The 16985-nt window shown below is 46.1% G+C and overlaps 1 protein-coding gene across 5 annotated transcripts in view; it reads left to right on the top strand.

Moving 5' to 3' along the window:
- Positions 1-2939: 2939 nt before the first annotated feature.
- MINDY4 (MINDY lysine 48 deubiquitinase 4) overlaps positions 2940-16985 on the top strand; it is a 146093-nt gene continuing 132047 nt past the window's right edge. For 2 of the 5 annotated variants that reach the window (XM_054237120.2, XM_078342048.1), the window contains exons 1-3: positions 2940-3073; positions 9833-9952; positions 13655-13890. In XM_054237120.2, the coding sequence (XP_054093095.2) occupies positions 2993-3073; positions 9833-9952; positions 13655-13890 (437 nt within the window). In that variant the 5' untranslated portion in view covers positions 2940-2992. Of the gene's footprint in view, positions 3074-3418; positions 3581-8990; positions 9114-9818; positions 9953-13654; positions 13891-16985 lie in introns of those variants that run through there. The other 3 variants (XM_054237122.2, XM_054237121.2, XM_054237123.2) reach the window with 3 other exon arrangements.

Raw genomic sequence — 16985 nt, 5'->3', positions numbered from 1 at the left:
GATTTTTGGGGGCCAGGTGCAGTGACTCACTCCTATGATCTCAGCACTTTGGGAGGCTGAATATCCTCAAGCCATCCTCGAGGCAGGAGGATAGCTTCAGGCCAGGAGTTGAAGACCAGACTGGGCAACATAGTGAGACCCTATCTCTAAACAAACCAACCAACCTACCAACCAATCAACCAACCAGGTATGGTGTTGCATGCCAGTAGTCCTAGCTCCTTGGGAGGTTGAGGCAGGAGGGTCACTTGAGCTTAAAAATTTGAGCTTACAGTGAGCTATGATTGTGCCACTTGAACCCCATCTAGGTGACAGAATGAGATACTGCCTCTAAAACAAACCAAAAACAAATAAATAAATCTATGATGCCCTTTAAACCATCTGCCATGCTCCCCATGAGTCTTCTATGCATTTATAACTTTTTTTCTGTCCATCTCCCCATTTCCATCTTTCCCCATCTTTTCTAAGAAGACATATTTTACAGTGCTAAATCTGCAGCACCCATACACCTGGCACACGGTAAGAGCTCAAAAAATATTTTTTAAAGAATAAATGAGGGCCGGGCGCGGTGGCTCAAGCCTGTAATCCCAGCACTTTGGGAGGCCGAGGCGGGTGGATCACGAGGTCAACAGATCGAGACCATCCTGGTCAACGTGGTGAAACCCCGTCTCTACTAAAAATTACAAAAAATTAGCTGGGCATGGTGGTGCGTGCCTGTAATCCCAGCTACTCAGGAGGCTGAGGCAGGAGAATTGCCTGAACCCAGGGGGCGGAGGTTGCGGTGAGCCGAGATTGCGCCATTGCACTCCAGCCTGGGTAACAAGAGCGAAACTCCGTCTCAAAAAAAAAAAAAAAAAAAAAGAATAAATGAATGGGGGAGTGAATGATTTTTTCTTTTTTCACCCTGATCTGCCTCCATGGGGGAAATCTCTTTCCTCTGACCTACTATATAACACCTACTATCTGTGATACACAACAGTAGTCCCCAACATTTAAACACCAGGGACCTGTTGAGTGGAAGACAGTTTTTCCATGGGAGATGCGGATGGTTTCAGGATGAAACTGTTCCACCTCAGATCATCCTGCATTAGATTCTGATAAGGAGTGTGCATCCTAGATCCCTCGCATGCGCAGTTCACAATAGGGTCCGCAATTCTATGAGAATCTAATGCTGTGGCTGATTTGACAGGAGGTGGAGCTCAGGTGGTAATGTTCCCTTGTGGCTACTCACCTCCTGCTGTGTGGCCTGGTTCCTAACAGGCCACAGACCCATACTGGTCCACAGCCCGGGGGTTGGGGACCCCTGATACACAATCTCTTACCGAGTACAAATCTGTCTCATGTTATTCTTTTATTATTATACATCAGCCATCAGTGTGTCTTCACAGCTGGAACATGAGGGCCCCTGGACCAAGCTTCACACTGTCTCCTGCAACTCCGCCCTTCTCTCTGAACGTGTAAGAGCATATGGCTCTTTCTCACATAGCACAGCGTGTTCAAAAGAGGCCTCTCAAAGAACCATCGCGGATTGAGAGGGAGAAATGCCTGGAGATTGCAGTGCAACCTGCCATATTATGGCCACATCCTATGGAGACTGTGTAGGGTGAGACAGTTGCTTCCCAAGTGTGGTACATGTGCCAGTCAGTGGCGGTCGTAAGGTGATTTAGGTGAATGCATACCTTACTGGTTTTGTGTTTGTTTTAATATGTATTAGAGATTTAACAAGCACATAAAACCCAAGATCTTGTGGATATTACTGCTTGGGAACACTTTCCTTTTAAAATAAATTGTAAAACATGTATGTGGATTTAAAGAAAATGATCCATAAGTAGCAGTATAGGTGTTAAAGGCTGAATTGTGTCCTTCAAAATTCCTGTGTTGATGTCTTAATGTCTGGTACCGCAGAATGTGACTGTGTGGGATAGGATTTTTAAAAGGTGATTGAGCAGAAATGAGGCCATTAGGGTGGACCCTACTCCAATACAACTGACGTCCTCATAAGAAGAGATTAGGACTCAGGCACACACAGAGGGCTAGCCGTGTGAAGATACGGGGAGAAGGTGGCCATCTATAATAGAAGCCAAGGAGAGAGGCCTCAGAAAAAACCATCCAGCTGACACCTTGATCTCGGTCTGTAGTCCTCAGAACTGGGAGACAATACATCTGTTGTTTAAGCCACCTGGTCTTTGGTACTTTGTATGGCTCCCTGAGCAAAGGAATACAATAAGTAACATGCAGAAGTGGCAAAGATTGTGAAGGTGGAACCCAAGTGACTAAGTTTAGGGAAAATTTATCAGGCTTGATTAGAAAGCCAACTTTCCCAGTACCCGCTGTGTGTGCCTCAGCAAAATCTTAGCCTTTCTGAATCTCTGTTTAGTTTTAAAGAATGGGGCCGACAGTAACCACTTGGCCATGAAGTTGTAAGGATTAAAAGTGCCATTGTGCCTTAAGAGCTTGGTGATCAATAAATGGCAGTCTCATTACGAGAAAGCAGGCACCGAGGGGGTGAGGAACGTGTCCTTTAATTTTGGTGCCCTAGAGGCAGAATCCTGGGCTTCCTTGCCCCCACGGTCCAGGCCTGCCAAGGTCGGTGGCGTTGGTGGTCCCAGAGTGGGCTGTGGTGCTGAGGGTGCACCTAAGGAGGTCACTTTTTAGTCCTCCAGAAACAAGGAGGCAGGCATTCTTCCCATTTTATGTCCAGGGAAATGGAGTCTCGGAGCTGGGCGGTAATCAGTCCGAGGCCTCTTAGAGGACCAGAACCAGAGTGAAGACTCCGAGCCCGGAGCCCGTGGGCGGGGCCCTGGGCGGCGCCGGGGCGCCCTGGTTGCGGCCTCCCACTCTGAGACGCGCTTTTGCAGGACGCTCCACCCCTTCCCGCTTGCCCCAGGGAAGGGGAGGAGTTCTCGCCGCGCCGACGCCGCCGTCGCCACGGCAACGCGGCCATACTGCGCCCAACCGATTTAGCGGCCCGGGTCTGCGACTCGGCGTGGGCCTCATGGGCAGAGCCGGAGCCATGGACAGCCTCTTCGTGGAGGAGGTGGCCGCCTCCTTGGTCAGGGAGTTCCTCAGCAGAAAGGTAACGGCTCGCCTCCTCCAAAACCCGGGCAGTGGCTCTAATTTGTGGGGACCATCGGGGTCTCCCCTGAAGGCTTTGCACCTTTAGGAATGGAGCCCGTCCCTTGACTGCTGCCTGCTCCTGAGATACCCCAGAAGAGCGCCGCTTTCCCGGGACAGGGGAAACTACATTTCCCACGAGGCTTTTCTGAGGTTGCCACCAGGCGCTTCCGCAAGGCGGGGTTTGAGCCCCGTGCGCTACCCTCCTGGGGCATCCGCGCTCGGGAGCGGCTGCAGCTGGGGAGGAGGCTCGGGAGCGGTGTCGAGCAGTCCCAGCGCAGGCGCACAGCGGGCAGGCCTGCGCCCCAGTCTGGCTGCCGGCCTCCGTGCGCGACCCACGCAAGTCAGGGTCCCGCTCAGAAAGAACTTCTCGCCAGAGGAAACCCCAAAAGCCCAGAAAAGTTCTTAACAGTCAAGCCCTTAGTCATTTTAGTCAACAGTGGGAATTCCAGTGGTTGCTTCAGTTTTTGTAAGTTTTCCTATTTTGTCCCAGGAGAGTTTTTGCAGTGTTCACAGCTGGGAAGGTCCTTCGCTGTCCATCCATCCTCAGGGTGGAGATGGGAACCTCGGTGGGGAAGGAGCTCTCTGGGGGTCTTGGCATGATAGTAGAGGGGGACACCCATCAGTTCATTTGCTCTGGATTTGGCTATCCTTGCCGTGTCATACTGCGCTAGGGCTCTGGGCACTTGTCTGGTATGAAAACACATACATGTAATTTTTTTGAATGGAAAAAAGGGGAAGGACTTTGAAGTCAAATGGAGAGGGTTCAAATATTTGCTACTAGTTTGCAGCGTGAATCTAGGTACTTTACTCGTTGCCTCAATCTCCTTATCTGTAAAACTTGAAAAAATAAGATCTACCCTTTTCAGATTTATAATGAAGATTAATAATTACATATGGGCTAGCATTGGATCTGACTATAGATACAGTGTGCACGTGGGTGTTCAACTTTATACCTACCCCCACCCTCACTGTCTCTGACACCAAACAGGTGTCCCTGAAGTGCACCTGTTTGGGAAGTGTCTTTGTGTGTTTTTATGATTTATTTGAAAAAATTTTAAATGCATTTGGCTCTGTTTAAATGCATCTGCCCTGTTTTTATGGAGAATTGACCTTCCACCAAGTCCTGGCTGCATATTGGATATCAGTGACACACCTCAGGAAGCTGTTACCATCATTTAAGTCTGGGTCACTGAATGAAACTCTTAGAGAGGGCTTCTTCATGTTCTTTCTTTCTTGAGTACAGTTGAAATCCATTGTCCTCACTGACATCTGAGCCTGTCCTGTAGCTTGACCCCAGCTTACCATCTCGATCTCATTTCCACCCTTTCCCATGTCCACTCTACATCCGCCCCACTCCCTCGCCCCACCCAGTTGACATGGCCAAGTCCCCCTGGTCGCTTCTCCCTCCCATGTTTTATCTGTGCACACTAAGACCCTAAGAGTAGAGAGGAGTTGCCCATAGTTACTCAGAAAGTCACAGGGAGCTGGGACTGCAGCCCAGGGATTCTGCTTTCTCATCGCCTTCTGTTCCAGGCAGAAACCACATGCTCCCTCTAGGGTTTTGTACAAGCAGTCATTGCACCCAGCAGTAGAAACCAAGGGAGCTGCCACCATGGTGCCAGGTATCTTCTAGGTACTGGTTCATTTTCTCAGATCCTTGTAACAGTCCTGAAAGATAGGTGTAAGTATTCCCTTTCACATAAGAGTATCATGAGACCAGGAGGCCAAGAAACTGCCCAGGGTGAGCAGGTCAGACCATGTCATTCCCTTGCTCAAACCCCTCTACTGGCTTCCCATTGTAATTAGACTATGTGTCTCTCTATGACTTGGCTTTGGCTACCCTCAGACCTCATCTTCTGTGACTGCTTGCTCCGCCCTCTACCTTCCAGCCACCTTGGCCTGCTTGAACTCACCAAGTGTGGTCTGCCCTCAGGGAGAGTCACGATAGTCTCCTGGAGATGGCAGGGTACACTGAGGCGACTCTTCTGCTGCCCTGGCCTCTTGGGTCTGTGGCTCCACTCCTGCAGTGACTGTGCCATCCTCCCTCTGCCACCTTGCTCCATGGTCATGAGCTGGGCTTGTCATTACCAATACTGTGCCCTTTCTGTAATCTCAATTCCAAGCTTCCCACCTGTCCAAATTTCCAGCTTGTCCCCACTCCTAGCCCCACGTAAACTCCTCTCCAGCCATACCCATCTATATTGCTTTGTTCCTGCCAACTTTTTACCGTTTCTCTGGCCTGCCGTAACCCCGCCTACTTCTCACCCACCCATCGTTGTAATTACACCCTCCATAACAGGCGCAGCTCTTTTGCCATTCTCTCTCTTCATCACTTTCTGACAGTAAAGTTCCACTTGTCATGCTCCACACTTGCACCCATAGAGCTGAATGGGATTGGAGAGAAACACGTACCACCATGTTGATGTTGTCACTCTAAGTCCATAGCCACCTACCCCCATGATATTTTATGGGTGCTGCCCACCTGGTTTCAACTCTTCAGTCTGTTCACCTTTCAAATCCTGGATGACCATTTCACACCTTCTCTCTCCTCAAACCCTGAAGCTCCTTCCCCATCTAGTTTGACTGAGAGAACGGAAGTCATGAGAGAAGTCCAACAGGCTCCCACCACCACACTTAATAACCTTCCTGGGCCTGCACCGTTCACTCTGCTCTCTCTGGTGTTCCTGTGGATGAATTCTCCACACTCCTGATTAGGCCCGCCCCTCCATGTGTTCCTGCCGTGTCCTGTGTGCTCAGGGATGTGGCTGTCTCCTGTACCATGCATTTCCCTTCTCTGCTAGTTAGTTCTATCAGCACATACACATCGTGCTCCTGCAGAATCCCTTCTTGACCCTCAAACCCAGCTATAGGTTTATTTTTCCCCCACTTTGTATAGAAACCCCAGGAAAGAGCTGTGTCTACTCTCTCATTTTAATTCTTTTCTCTGCTTTCTCAAACCCATTCTAATCAGACTTTTGTCCCCATCATTCCATGGAAACAGCTCTTGTTAGGGCCATTATTAACCTGGAGCTGTTAGTCCTTGCCCTTCTTGATCTAATGATTATATTTGTCACAGTCGATTGTGTTTTCTGCTTGGCTCCTAGGAGACTGCCCCTCTTAGCTTTCCTACTACCCCTCTGGTTGCTCCCTTCATAGTCTTTGCTGGTCCCCTTCGTTTCCCTTTTCTGTGCACTCTGGTGGGCTCAAGGACTTAGTTTATGGCTCTCTTCTCTTCTTTTGTCCATTCACTCTCAAGACGTCTCAGCCAGTCTTGTGGTCTACATGCTGACAGTCTATATGCTGAAATTCCCAGATGTCTATCTCTAGCTGAGACATCTCCCTGAACTCTTGAATTCTTCCAACTGCCTATTCTACATTTCTACTGGGATGGCTTACAAACATCGTAATATGTCTCTGATAGTGTTTCTCCTCACACTTCAGACACCAAATGTGTGGGGAATTTTTCCTCCACACAAACATATAATTCAGTTCCATCCTGAAACTACCTGGAGTTAGTGGAGACCCTGCAGGTTAAGGTCTCAGTCTCATCCCCACTTCAGATGCCAGTCAGAAGTCCCAAGTTGCCACCTGAACTTGTGATAAACTAGGTATAATTTGAGGGTTTCTACAGCCCCCTACACAGTTTTAATAGTGTTCTGGAATGGCTCACAGAACTCGGAGAAACACTTTACTTACATTTACCAGTTTATTATAAAGGACACAATTCAGGAACAGCCAGATGGAAGAGATGCATAGGGCCAGGTGGGGGGTCAGGGAACTTCCATGCCCTCTTCAGCATGCTGCCCTCTCAGCACCAACCTGGGAGCTCTCTGAAACCCATTGTTCAGGAAATTTTATGGCGATTCTGTTATATAAGAATGTTTGATTAAATCAATGACCATTGGTGATGAGCTCCATCTATAGCTCCTCTTCCCTCTCTGGGAGATTGGGAGGTAGGGCTGAAAGTTCCAGCCCTCTAATCAAGGTTTGTGACCAGCCCCTGTCCTGAAGCTGTCTAGGGGTCCCCAGCCATTAGTCATCACATCAGCATGCAGAAGACATTCTTATCACCCTGGAGATTCCAAGGTTTTTAGAATCTATGTGCCAGGAACTTGGGACAAAGAACAAATATTTATTTATCATGATAGCCAAAACTCAATTTCTGATTTCCTGTTCCTCCTACGACTGCCCGTTGCAATAAATGGCACTGCTGTCCTTCTAATTGCTTGGGCCAAAAACTTTGGAATTATTCTTGGCTTTTCCCATTCTTGTGCACATCATATCCAGTCCATCAGCAAATCTGTTGGCTTTATCATCAGAGCGCATACAGAATGTAGCCACTTCTGTTGCAAACACCTTGCCCCAAGCCACCCCTGTGTTCATGTGTTGTGAATTGTTCAATAGCTTCCTCAGTGGTTTCTGTTTAAAAATATTTGCTTTTAAAAATATGTCAGTTCAAAATAGTAGCCTTCCCATTTCACAGAAGCCCACAAGACCTTTCCTTATGAGGCTTTGGGTGACTTCTGACTTCCTTACCTCCTTTCCTCTACCATGCAGCTCTAGATGCACTGGCTTTTTGCAACTGGCATGGGGCCTTTGGAGTTGCTGTTCCTTGCTTGGTGCTTTTCTCCCAAGTGTCTGCGTGGCCTCCTCTTTTGATTCTCTCGTCAATCAGCGATGCCTTTCCTGACCACGTTTGATAAAGTAGCAGCCCATCCCCACACCCACCCCAGCCCTCTCTGTTTCCTTATCCTACTTTGTATATTTTTTCCCCCATATCATACTGTACTTGTTGTCTCTTCCCCTGTAGAATGCAAACTCCCTGAGGACTGGGACTTTGATCTGTTCACACCTCTGCCTCTAGCAACTGGACTTAGGGACTAGTGGTCCGTTCCCTTTGTTTCACATATAGGGAAACTGGGGAGGAGTGAGCAGTTCATATGGATGAAGCTGAGCAAACAGCTGACCGTCTAAAACAGTGCCCTTTGTCCTTGTCTTCCCTCTCCCTGCTTTGTCTCCCTAGTAGTGCATATTAGCAGCTGTCTGTAATAGTGCACTATATATTTACCGTCTGCTTTCCCAACAGAACATCAGCTGTATTCCTTCTGTCTTTCCTGCATCTAGAACAGAGCCTGGCACATAGGCATGACAGGTGTTTGTTGGGTGAATGAAGTTTGAGTGGGCTGGATGGGACTGAGGACTGCCTGACTCCCAAGAGCACCCTTGTTCTCTACCCAGTGGTTTCTCTCTCTCTCTCTCTCTTTCTCTCTCTCTTTATTTCTTGTCCTTCTTTCCTTCTTTTTATTGAAGAGATAGGATCTCCCTCTTTCATCCAGGATGGAGTGCAGTGGTATAATCATAGCTCACTGTGGCCTTGAAGTTCTGAGCTCAAAGATTCCTCCTGCCTTGGCCTCTCGAAGTTCTGGGACTGCAGGCCTATGGCACCATGCCCAGGCCCCCATAGTTTACAAATGCTGGTGTGCATCACACTGTAGAGCTGGGGTGGGGGTGGGGTTTGTTAAATGTGCCAGGGCTTGCTGATTTGAGCTGTTGACAGACATAAAGAGTTATCCATCAGAGAGGGACCCTCGTTATAGTGTGTTCCACATCGCTTTGACTGGAGGGAAAGCCATGGTTAAGCCCAGATGAAATGTGGGTGGTTGGTTTTGAACCCCACCTTTCCTTCAAATGGACTCTTACTGATGCACCTAATCCACCTTTTTTTTCCAACACATAGTGTCCATTTATTTCCATTTACCTTCCTTACGGCCTCCTCTTTCCTGATTGTTTCAACGGTGTGTTCTTACTTTTAGTTTCCCAAATTGGCCTTCTTACCTAAGCTCATGGTGGACGTGGGTTTTGTCTTGTTTCCCCAGCACCTGGACCCTCTGTAAAATTCTGAACACAAAGGCTCTGAGAGAAGCGGAAGCCTGTGTAGCACTGGGGGTCTGGAATCCATTAAGAGCAAGGAACCCTCCTAACACCAGGCTGAGCTGTTGGTGAGCTGTCTTTCCGCCTCTAGCCATTTGACAATCACCATGGCCCAGTGAGGTGGGCAGAAAGCAACTGCTGTGGTTGTTTTTCAAATGGAGAAGCCAGGCACTTGTGGGGAACAGGGTGCTCACTTCCCCAGCCCCAGATTTGCCATTGCTAGAGCATGTCTCAGTTGTGCCTTGAACCTTGGTCTTCGGGTAGTTCGGGGTGGGATGATGGAAAGTGGCTTTGCTGGTGATTTAGCAGACATTTACCAAGAGCTTTCCATGGGCCTGGGTCCCAGAGTCACGGACTCACAGGCTGGGATAGTTATAACCTCTGCCTGTGATGTAATTCCATTGTGTTACCTTGGGTGAGTCAACCCCATCTCTTGGTTTCCCCATCTGAGAGTGAGGGGAATGAATATTAGCCATGTTTTTTCTTTTGTTTATTTTTAAAGCTTCATATGTTATGGTTCCAAATATAGGGCCAAACCCAGGACTCCTGTGTGGGAGTTCTGAACTCACTCCTTATCTGTGAAATGGGCTGAAAACTTCAGCCTTCACTTAGCCCATAGGGCTGTTGTAAGAATCAGAATAAGATTAATAATTGCAGAGGTGATGTCAAGTGTAAAGGTTATGTGGGAGTTATCTTGAAGAACATCAGGAGTCTTTTGCTTGTGCTTTATGAGAACAGCAGGCTTTGATTTAAGATGGTAAACAGTGATTCAGATTTCTTCCCTCAGGGCTTAAAGAAGACATGTGTGACCATGGACCAGGAACGCCCGCGCTGTGACCTCAGCATAAACAACAGAAATGATCTTCGAAAGGTTTTGCATCTCGAAGTTCTCTATAAGGAGAACAAGGTACGTGTTTTCTAAGGTGTGGTGTGGAGTCTTGGAACTGAGTTTGGCACTGCCAAAGCACTCATGGTCCCTGCCAGTGACAGGAGAGGCTTGAGGAGCTGCTGGCCTGCCACACTTGCATTCAGGGAGAGACGGACCCCCTCCAAGTGCAGACAGATCCCCAGCGGGAGTGAGTTTTCCACCTTGGTCGGCTGGTGCCGCCCGCTGGTGTGTTGCGTGCGTGTGGTTGTTGGGCTCATTTTGAACAGAGCCAGTGGCAGTGCTCATCCTCCCAGTTATTCCCTGTGCTCCCTCCTCCCCACACAAGGCTATTTTTAGTAAGACTGTACTTAAGAATATAGTATCCAGTTATACTAAAATTTTCCATTCCTCGCTTGTGTAAGAGTTTCCTTCTTCAGTTCTGAGTAATACCTTAGTCTTGAGTATAATTTAGGTAGAGGAGGAAATTGGGTTCAGCTAACCCAGGTGCGTTAGAGTCAGGAAAGCAAATGGAACTGCATTTCCGTGGGTGGGACGTGGGTGGGACGGGGGCTTCTCTGATCCCTAGACTTGATCTCTCCCAACCTGCTGTTACGGGCTTTCATGGAACCCTGTAGGTTTCCTGTTTTTTTTTTTTTGTTTGTTTTTGTTTTTTTTTTTTTGAGACGGAGTTTTGCTCATTACCCAGGCTGGAGTGCAATGGCGCAATCTCGGCTCACCGCAACCTCCGCCTCCTGGGTTCAGGCAATTCTCCTGCCTCAGCCTCCCGAGTAGCTGGGACTACAGGCACGCACCACCATGCCCAGCTAATTTTTGCATTTTCAGTAGAGATGGGGTTTCACCATGGTGATCAGGATGGTCTCGATCTCCTGACCTCGTGATCCACCCGCCTCGGCCTCCCAAAGTGCTGGGATTACAGCCTTGAGCCACCGCGCCCGGCCTGGTTTCCTGTTTTTGTGTTTATCACATTGGCAATAGAATATATGATTTAAAGTTAATATCTGCCTCCCCAGTACCTTGGACACAGCACAAGCCAGAAATGCAGTCTTTTTTGTTCTCGATTATATCTCCATACATAAAGTGCTGTCCAATGACATAGTGAATAGTCAGTATATATTTGTGGAATAAATGAATGAATGACCATACAATTGAACAAAGCTACACTTTCTACTTAATTTTTTTCATCTATTATGAAGACAGAAAAAGAATGGGTCATCCAGCAAATGTTGCTTTGAGGTTGGGCATAGTGTCAGAGTCAAAAAGAAAATGATATAGTTCAGCATTTATCACAATTTTTAAAAAATGCAGTAAAATGATATATCATGTAGAATTTCAATAGGCAAAGCAAAGAAGGGAAAATGCCCCATTTGAAGTTGGGAAAAGGAGTTCTTGCCTCCTCAGCTAGCCTCTCAGGGTCCAGCTTTAAACTATGGATAAATTTCCTCTTAGGAGGGAGCTGTGAGCCAGACAGAGTTGGCTGTCCAAGTTCTCACAGTTACAAGGTAGAGATGAAGCTAGAATCAGGTGTTTTGATTCCCAATCCTATTGTAGAGGTGATGGTCAAGCACATTTTAATTGTAATCCTTTTTTCAAATGGGACTTTAGCAGATTGGATTGGTATGGTCTACCAAGCCTATTTTTTGAGACACCCAGAGGATCCTCTGAATCGCCTAAAAACTATGCAAATATGTGTCATAGGCCAGGAAGGAACCTAGGCAAGGCTTCCTTCAATAAAATGAAGGATGGAATTTCAGGTAAACATATAAACCAAAAACAAGTGGTACTTCAGGACCACTCAGGTCACCAGAAATTCTCCTGTTCCCCTTTGAGGAGAAATAGGCAATGGCAGCCAGGTGAAGTGTATCAGAGGCTCAGTAAAGATATCTAATAGAAGGCCTTTATTCTCTGCATCCTGGGGTGGCACGCAGGCACCTCAAACTCCTGTCCTTAGCAAGTATGTTCTAAGTCCTGTGAAAAGAATGTTGACTCAGGCAGCAGATGCTTTGCAGTCCTCCATCTGCTGTATTCCAAGGCAGGAGAGTGGACTGTACACTTTAGGAGAATTTCGCACCGAGAATAAGACAGCTACCCAGAAATTTCAGTTAACCATTCTGATTACATTGGACTTTTAACGTAAATGTACCTGATCTAATTTCCCAAGTGTCTTTGGCGTTCAAGTTATTTTTATTCCCTCACTATAATATAGTCTCCCTAAAGTAGTTGTTATCTGGAGATACTTAAGATATTTTCATGAGCTACTGATAAGTGCCCTGATTTATACAACAATTGTTAGCTGTTATACAATGAATTGGAGTGTATATTTTACAGGAAAATTACTCATTAGTCTGTCTATTACATAATAATTTTGACATTTACTCAGCACAAAGCCTGATTCTGGGAAAGCCCTGCAATTTTATGTTAATATTTCCAGTAACTTGTTTTAACCTATTAGGTATAGGATAGATAAAAATGCCTATGTAAACTGAGATTTTGACAAACAGTATCTAGATTCATATATAGGCTGTGCCTATTGTGAGCCAAGTGATGTAAAAAAGCGTAAGGTAAAATCAGGCAATTCAGGGTTCTGAGTCTTTCTTATAGAGAGAAAAAGCAAGAAGGCTACAATAAATGTTTCTTTCCTCTAATTCTCTTCATTGTAAGCTTCATTTAATCTTAGATAAAATAATTTCTGTTTTTATCTCTTCCTGAAAAAAAACAGTAAAACTGTCCCAGATTTTGTCTGATGAATCTGCTGAGTTTGTTCGTAGTCCGTGGGCTGTGGGTCTTAGTCCTAGAGTCCTGCTACATAGATGAGAGGAGTAGGAAGGGGAGGGCTTGGCGTGCCCTGAGGGCCTGCTCTGCCAAGCTCCAGGTCAGATGCCTTGCTACTCTACAAAATGTCTAGCCATGGCTCAGCAGGACCTGGGTGTTACTGGGTGAGTGGGTTGGGGACTGACACGTGGCTGCATCCCTGAGGCCAGCCTGCATAGTGTTGCATGAATGGCCGTGTCTATCCAGATTACTAAGGGGAATTTAAATCTTTGCTGTTCTGATTTAGTGTCAGTGGGACCTGAGAATCTGCATTTTTAAAAAACTTCCAGAGGGAACATTTTTCGAGTAGGCAGGGCTGGAAAGTACTGGTATCATTTAATCCCAAATTTACTGAAGACTTTGATTTGCCTTTTGTTTTTAAAGTTGGGATATAGAGTGAGTTGGTTCTGACTGCCTCTGTGCTCTTCACATTAATCATCTGCTTCGGTTGTCTCTGTCATCGCTGCTGTCAGTGTTAGATGCAGGGTTTACAAACTAAAAAAAATTCAGACCCCAAGTACTTATGAATCTGTAGAGTTAGTGTTCCCTACAGACTCCAATTTTTAAATGAAGGGATATATATTTTATAAAATTATTCCTTAGAGCAAAAAGGAGGAAATTTGCTTGGGCATGCCTCTATTTCTGTCACATTTTATTCTAATTATTTATTGAATGGCCTGTCTCATGCATTGGATGCTAGTTCTTTTAGGGTAGAGATTTTGTTTTTCTCTGTGTCCCAACCCAACATGGTACCTAACGTATAATACATGGCCAGTAAATGTTGGCTGAAAGCTTGTTTGAATGAGTGAAAAGTTGATAAACTTACTCAAAGAAGTGGAATAGTTGTCTTTTCCACTCTTCCCTGAAGCTGTACATATAATTAATGATTTTTTTTTTCTCTCCCAATGATAGGCAAAGGAAAATCCTCTAAAAACGAGCCTTGAACTCATCACCAGATACTTTCTGGATCACTTTGGAAATACGGCTAACAATTTCAATCAAGAAACCCCAATCCTTGCAGTCTCAGTTCCAAAGAAAAATAACAAAGTGCCATCGAGATGCTCAGAGACTACTCTGGTAAATATATATGACCTTTCAGACGAAGATGCAGGATGGAGAACATCGTTGTCAGAAACAAGCAAAGCCAGGTATCTTTTCCCATTATTCTGTTTATTACTTACCTATTGCTGCCGTAACAAGTTACTATATACTTCATGGGTGTTTCAGTCAGTATTCTCCAGAGGAACAGAATCAATACAGTCTACACGTGTGTGTGTGTGTCTATATGCATATGTACCTGTACGTATATATAAAGAAGTTTGGCCAGGCACAGCGGCTCACACCTGTAATCCCAGTGCTTTGGGAGGCTGAGGCAGGAGGATCATTTGAGGCCGAGAGTTCGAGTCCAACCTGGATAACATAGAGAGACTCCCATCTGTACAAAAACTAAAAACAAATTAGCTGGGGTGGCAGTGTGCACATATAGTCCCAGCCACTCAGGAGCTGAGGCAGGAGGATCACCTGAGTGTAGGAGTTCGAGGCTGTGGTGAGTTATGATCACACCACTGTAGGCTAGCTTGAGAGATGGAGTGAGAACCTGTCTCTTAAAATAAAACAAAAAGGTGTATTTTGAGGAGCTGGCTAATGGGATTGTAAAGGCTGGCGAGTCTGAAATTTGTAGGGCAGGCTGGAGATCTGGAAACTCAGACCGGATTTTTATGTTACAATCTTGAGAAAGAATTTCGTCTTTGAGAAGCCTTAGCTTTTGCTCCTAAGGCCTTCACCTGATAGTATGTGCCCCACCCACATCATTGAGGGTAATCTGCCTTACTTAAAGTCAACCAATTGTAAACAATAACCACATTTACAAATGCCTTCCCAGCAAGAGCTAGACTGATACTTGACTCAGCAACTGGGTACCACAGCCTAGCCACATTGGCATATAAAATTTAATCCTCACAGTGGTTAAAGCATTACGAATTTATTCTCTTACAGTTCTGGAGGTCAGAAGTCTCACTAATTAAAGGCAAGGTGTCAGCAGGCCTGGTTCTGTCTGGAGGTTCTGAGGGAATTTTCTTTTCTTTTTTAGCTTCTAGAGGCCACCTGTGTTCTTTGACTCATGGCCTCTCCTTCCATTTTAAAGCTCATTACTCCAGCCTCTGCTTGTGTTGTTATAGCTCCTAACTTTACTGCTACCTTTCACCCTCATGTCTCCTTCTGAGAAGGACCCCTGTGATTACATTGGGCCTACCAGATAATCCAATTTGAAGATTCTTAATTTAATCATATCTGTAAAATCCCTTTTACTATGTAGCTAACCCACTTTTGTAGTTATCCGTAAGTGGGTTAACTTATGGGTAACTTATGGTTAACCCACGTATGCCTAGGGTTCCATTATTGGAACACTAAATATGTGGGAGTTATTTATATTGTACCGCTCAAGGTCATCACCAAGGTCTGAATTTTCATTCATGCAAAAATTCAAAAAATTGCAACCTCTGGCATAAATGGGTTAACAGATTCCAGGAATCAGGATGTGAGTATCTTTGCGGGGGTCACTGTTCAGCTTCCTACACTCTGTGTTTTCAAAATCTCTGCCATGGAGTGCTGTTTTTTTCCTGTCGAGGCTGTGAAAATGGACTGCTTTGTGATGGAGAATAGTTAGAATTCACTGTGTTTATTTTAAATTCCATGATCATAAGGTTCAAGCACTTGCTTTATTTGATTTTCTTAAAAACAGGGCTATAGTATTCTACAAGGCAACAAAACACTGTACAGATGGGAAAAAAATCCGAAAAATAAGCTCTTTTAAAAATCTTAGGAAGAAAATGAATTGGCATTCTTGATTTAACCTCTATTATTTGGGAAACAATTAAACTATGACCTTAAGATACAGCAGTCCCCAGTAGTGAGCTTAACTTCCTTTCTTTTGGTTCCATTGAAAAGCATTTCCCTTCCTGAGGGTCGCTGAAGCTTAAGGCATGGATGTCCAGCTGCCAAAAGGTGGGACCATGACAAGCATTTAGCACAAGGATTTGGAGGTGTAGGATTGTGAGGGGCTATAAAGAAGCTCTTCCTCCAAAGTACTTACTGCCTGGCTGGGAAGTGAAAAATTTCTGATAAAATAAAAAAGCAACAGGAAGTTGAAGCTTCTGAGTCCCACCCAGGCACCCAAGCCAAAAATGTGAGTGTTCTTGCCTCCCCCTGTCATCTTCTGCATCTGTGAGTCCTGTGAGCTCTGCACCCACAGTGATAGTAGGCACTTTCCTTCTTTCCTTCTTTCTCTGCCCACTGACAAGAGCCTCAGTTCACACTCCCATCTTTTCCTGGCTAACTCCCACAGCCCCTTCCTGGTCTCCAGGCCTCTAGTGATCTTCCCCTCAAATCCACCCTTGCCCTAAGATAGTGTGAGCTTTCCACAAAGGAGTCTGGCCATGCCGCTCCCTGCTCATTCCTTGCTGCTTTCCCTATAAACTCCTTAGAATACCATGCTGAATCCCATTCCAGACCAGCCCCACTTCTCCCCGGAGCACCTCATGCCTTAGAGGCCTGCTTTCTGGGGCTGGGCCCTCTCCTGGGGACCTCTTCCCTCCTGATTGGCTCGGATTCAGGTGCTGCTTTCTCTGGGAGCCTTTTGGGATTTCTTCAGCCTGGTTCCAGCCCCTTTGCTTGACATGCCCCAATCACAGCAGATGTGATTGCCCGCCCACATGTGACCCAGTCCCTGGCAAGCAGCTTGGCATAGGGTAGGTGGCAATACTTATTTATGCCAGAGCCCAGGGGTAGAAAATAGTTGAGTCTGTTTCACAGGGGTGCTGGCTTATGGGTGATCAGAGGTAAGATTCCCCTTTGCTTAGGTCTCTGGCTTTGTCTTGTGGGCTCTTTCTTGTTCTTTCTCTCTCTGTGCTTACTCTCACTGTCTCTTTTGTTCTTTCTTGCTCTCTTCCTCTGTCTCTCTCTCTGTCTCTCTCTCACACACACACACACACACACACACACCCAGCCATTGGCACACTGACTCCAGCTTTAACTGAACAGTGGGGGAATGCTGAGTTTGCACTGGGTCTTCTCCACACCTCTCAGTGGTGTCCGGCAAGGCTTGGCTACACATACCCTAGGACTGTCCTGAAGGGTTATAGTTTTCCTTCATCATTCAGGCCCAAAAAACTGAGGATGCTCTTTAGTCTTAAGGACTTAAGAGGTCCTGTTTTGGACCATCATCTCTGAATTTGTTTGCTTGTTT

Source organism: Callithrix jacchus, chromosome 11 (genome assembly GCF_049354715.1).
Source record: "Callithrix jacchus isolate 240 chromosome 11, calJac240_pri, whole genome shotgun sequence".
Classification (NCBI taxonomy): domain Eukaryota; kingdom Metazoa; phylum Chordata; class Mammalia; order Primates; family Cebidae; genus Callithrix; species Callithrix jacchus.
The sequence above is the reverse complement of the archived record's forward strand: the minus strand, read 5'-3'. Positions and strand labels throughout refer to the sequence as shown.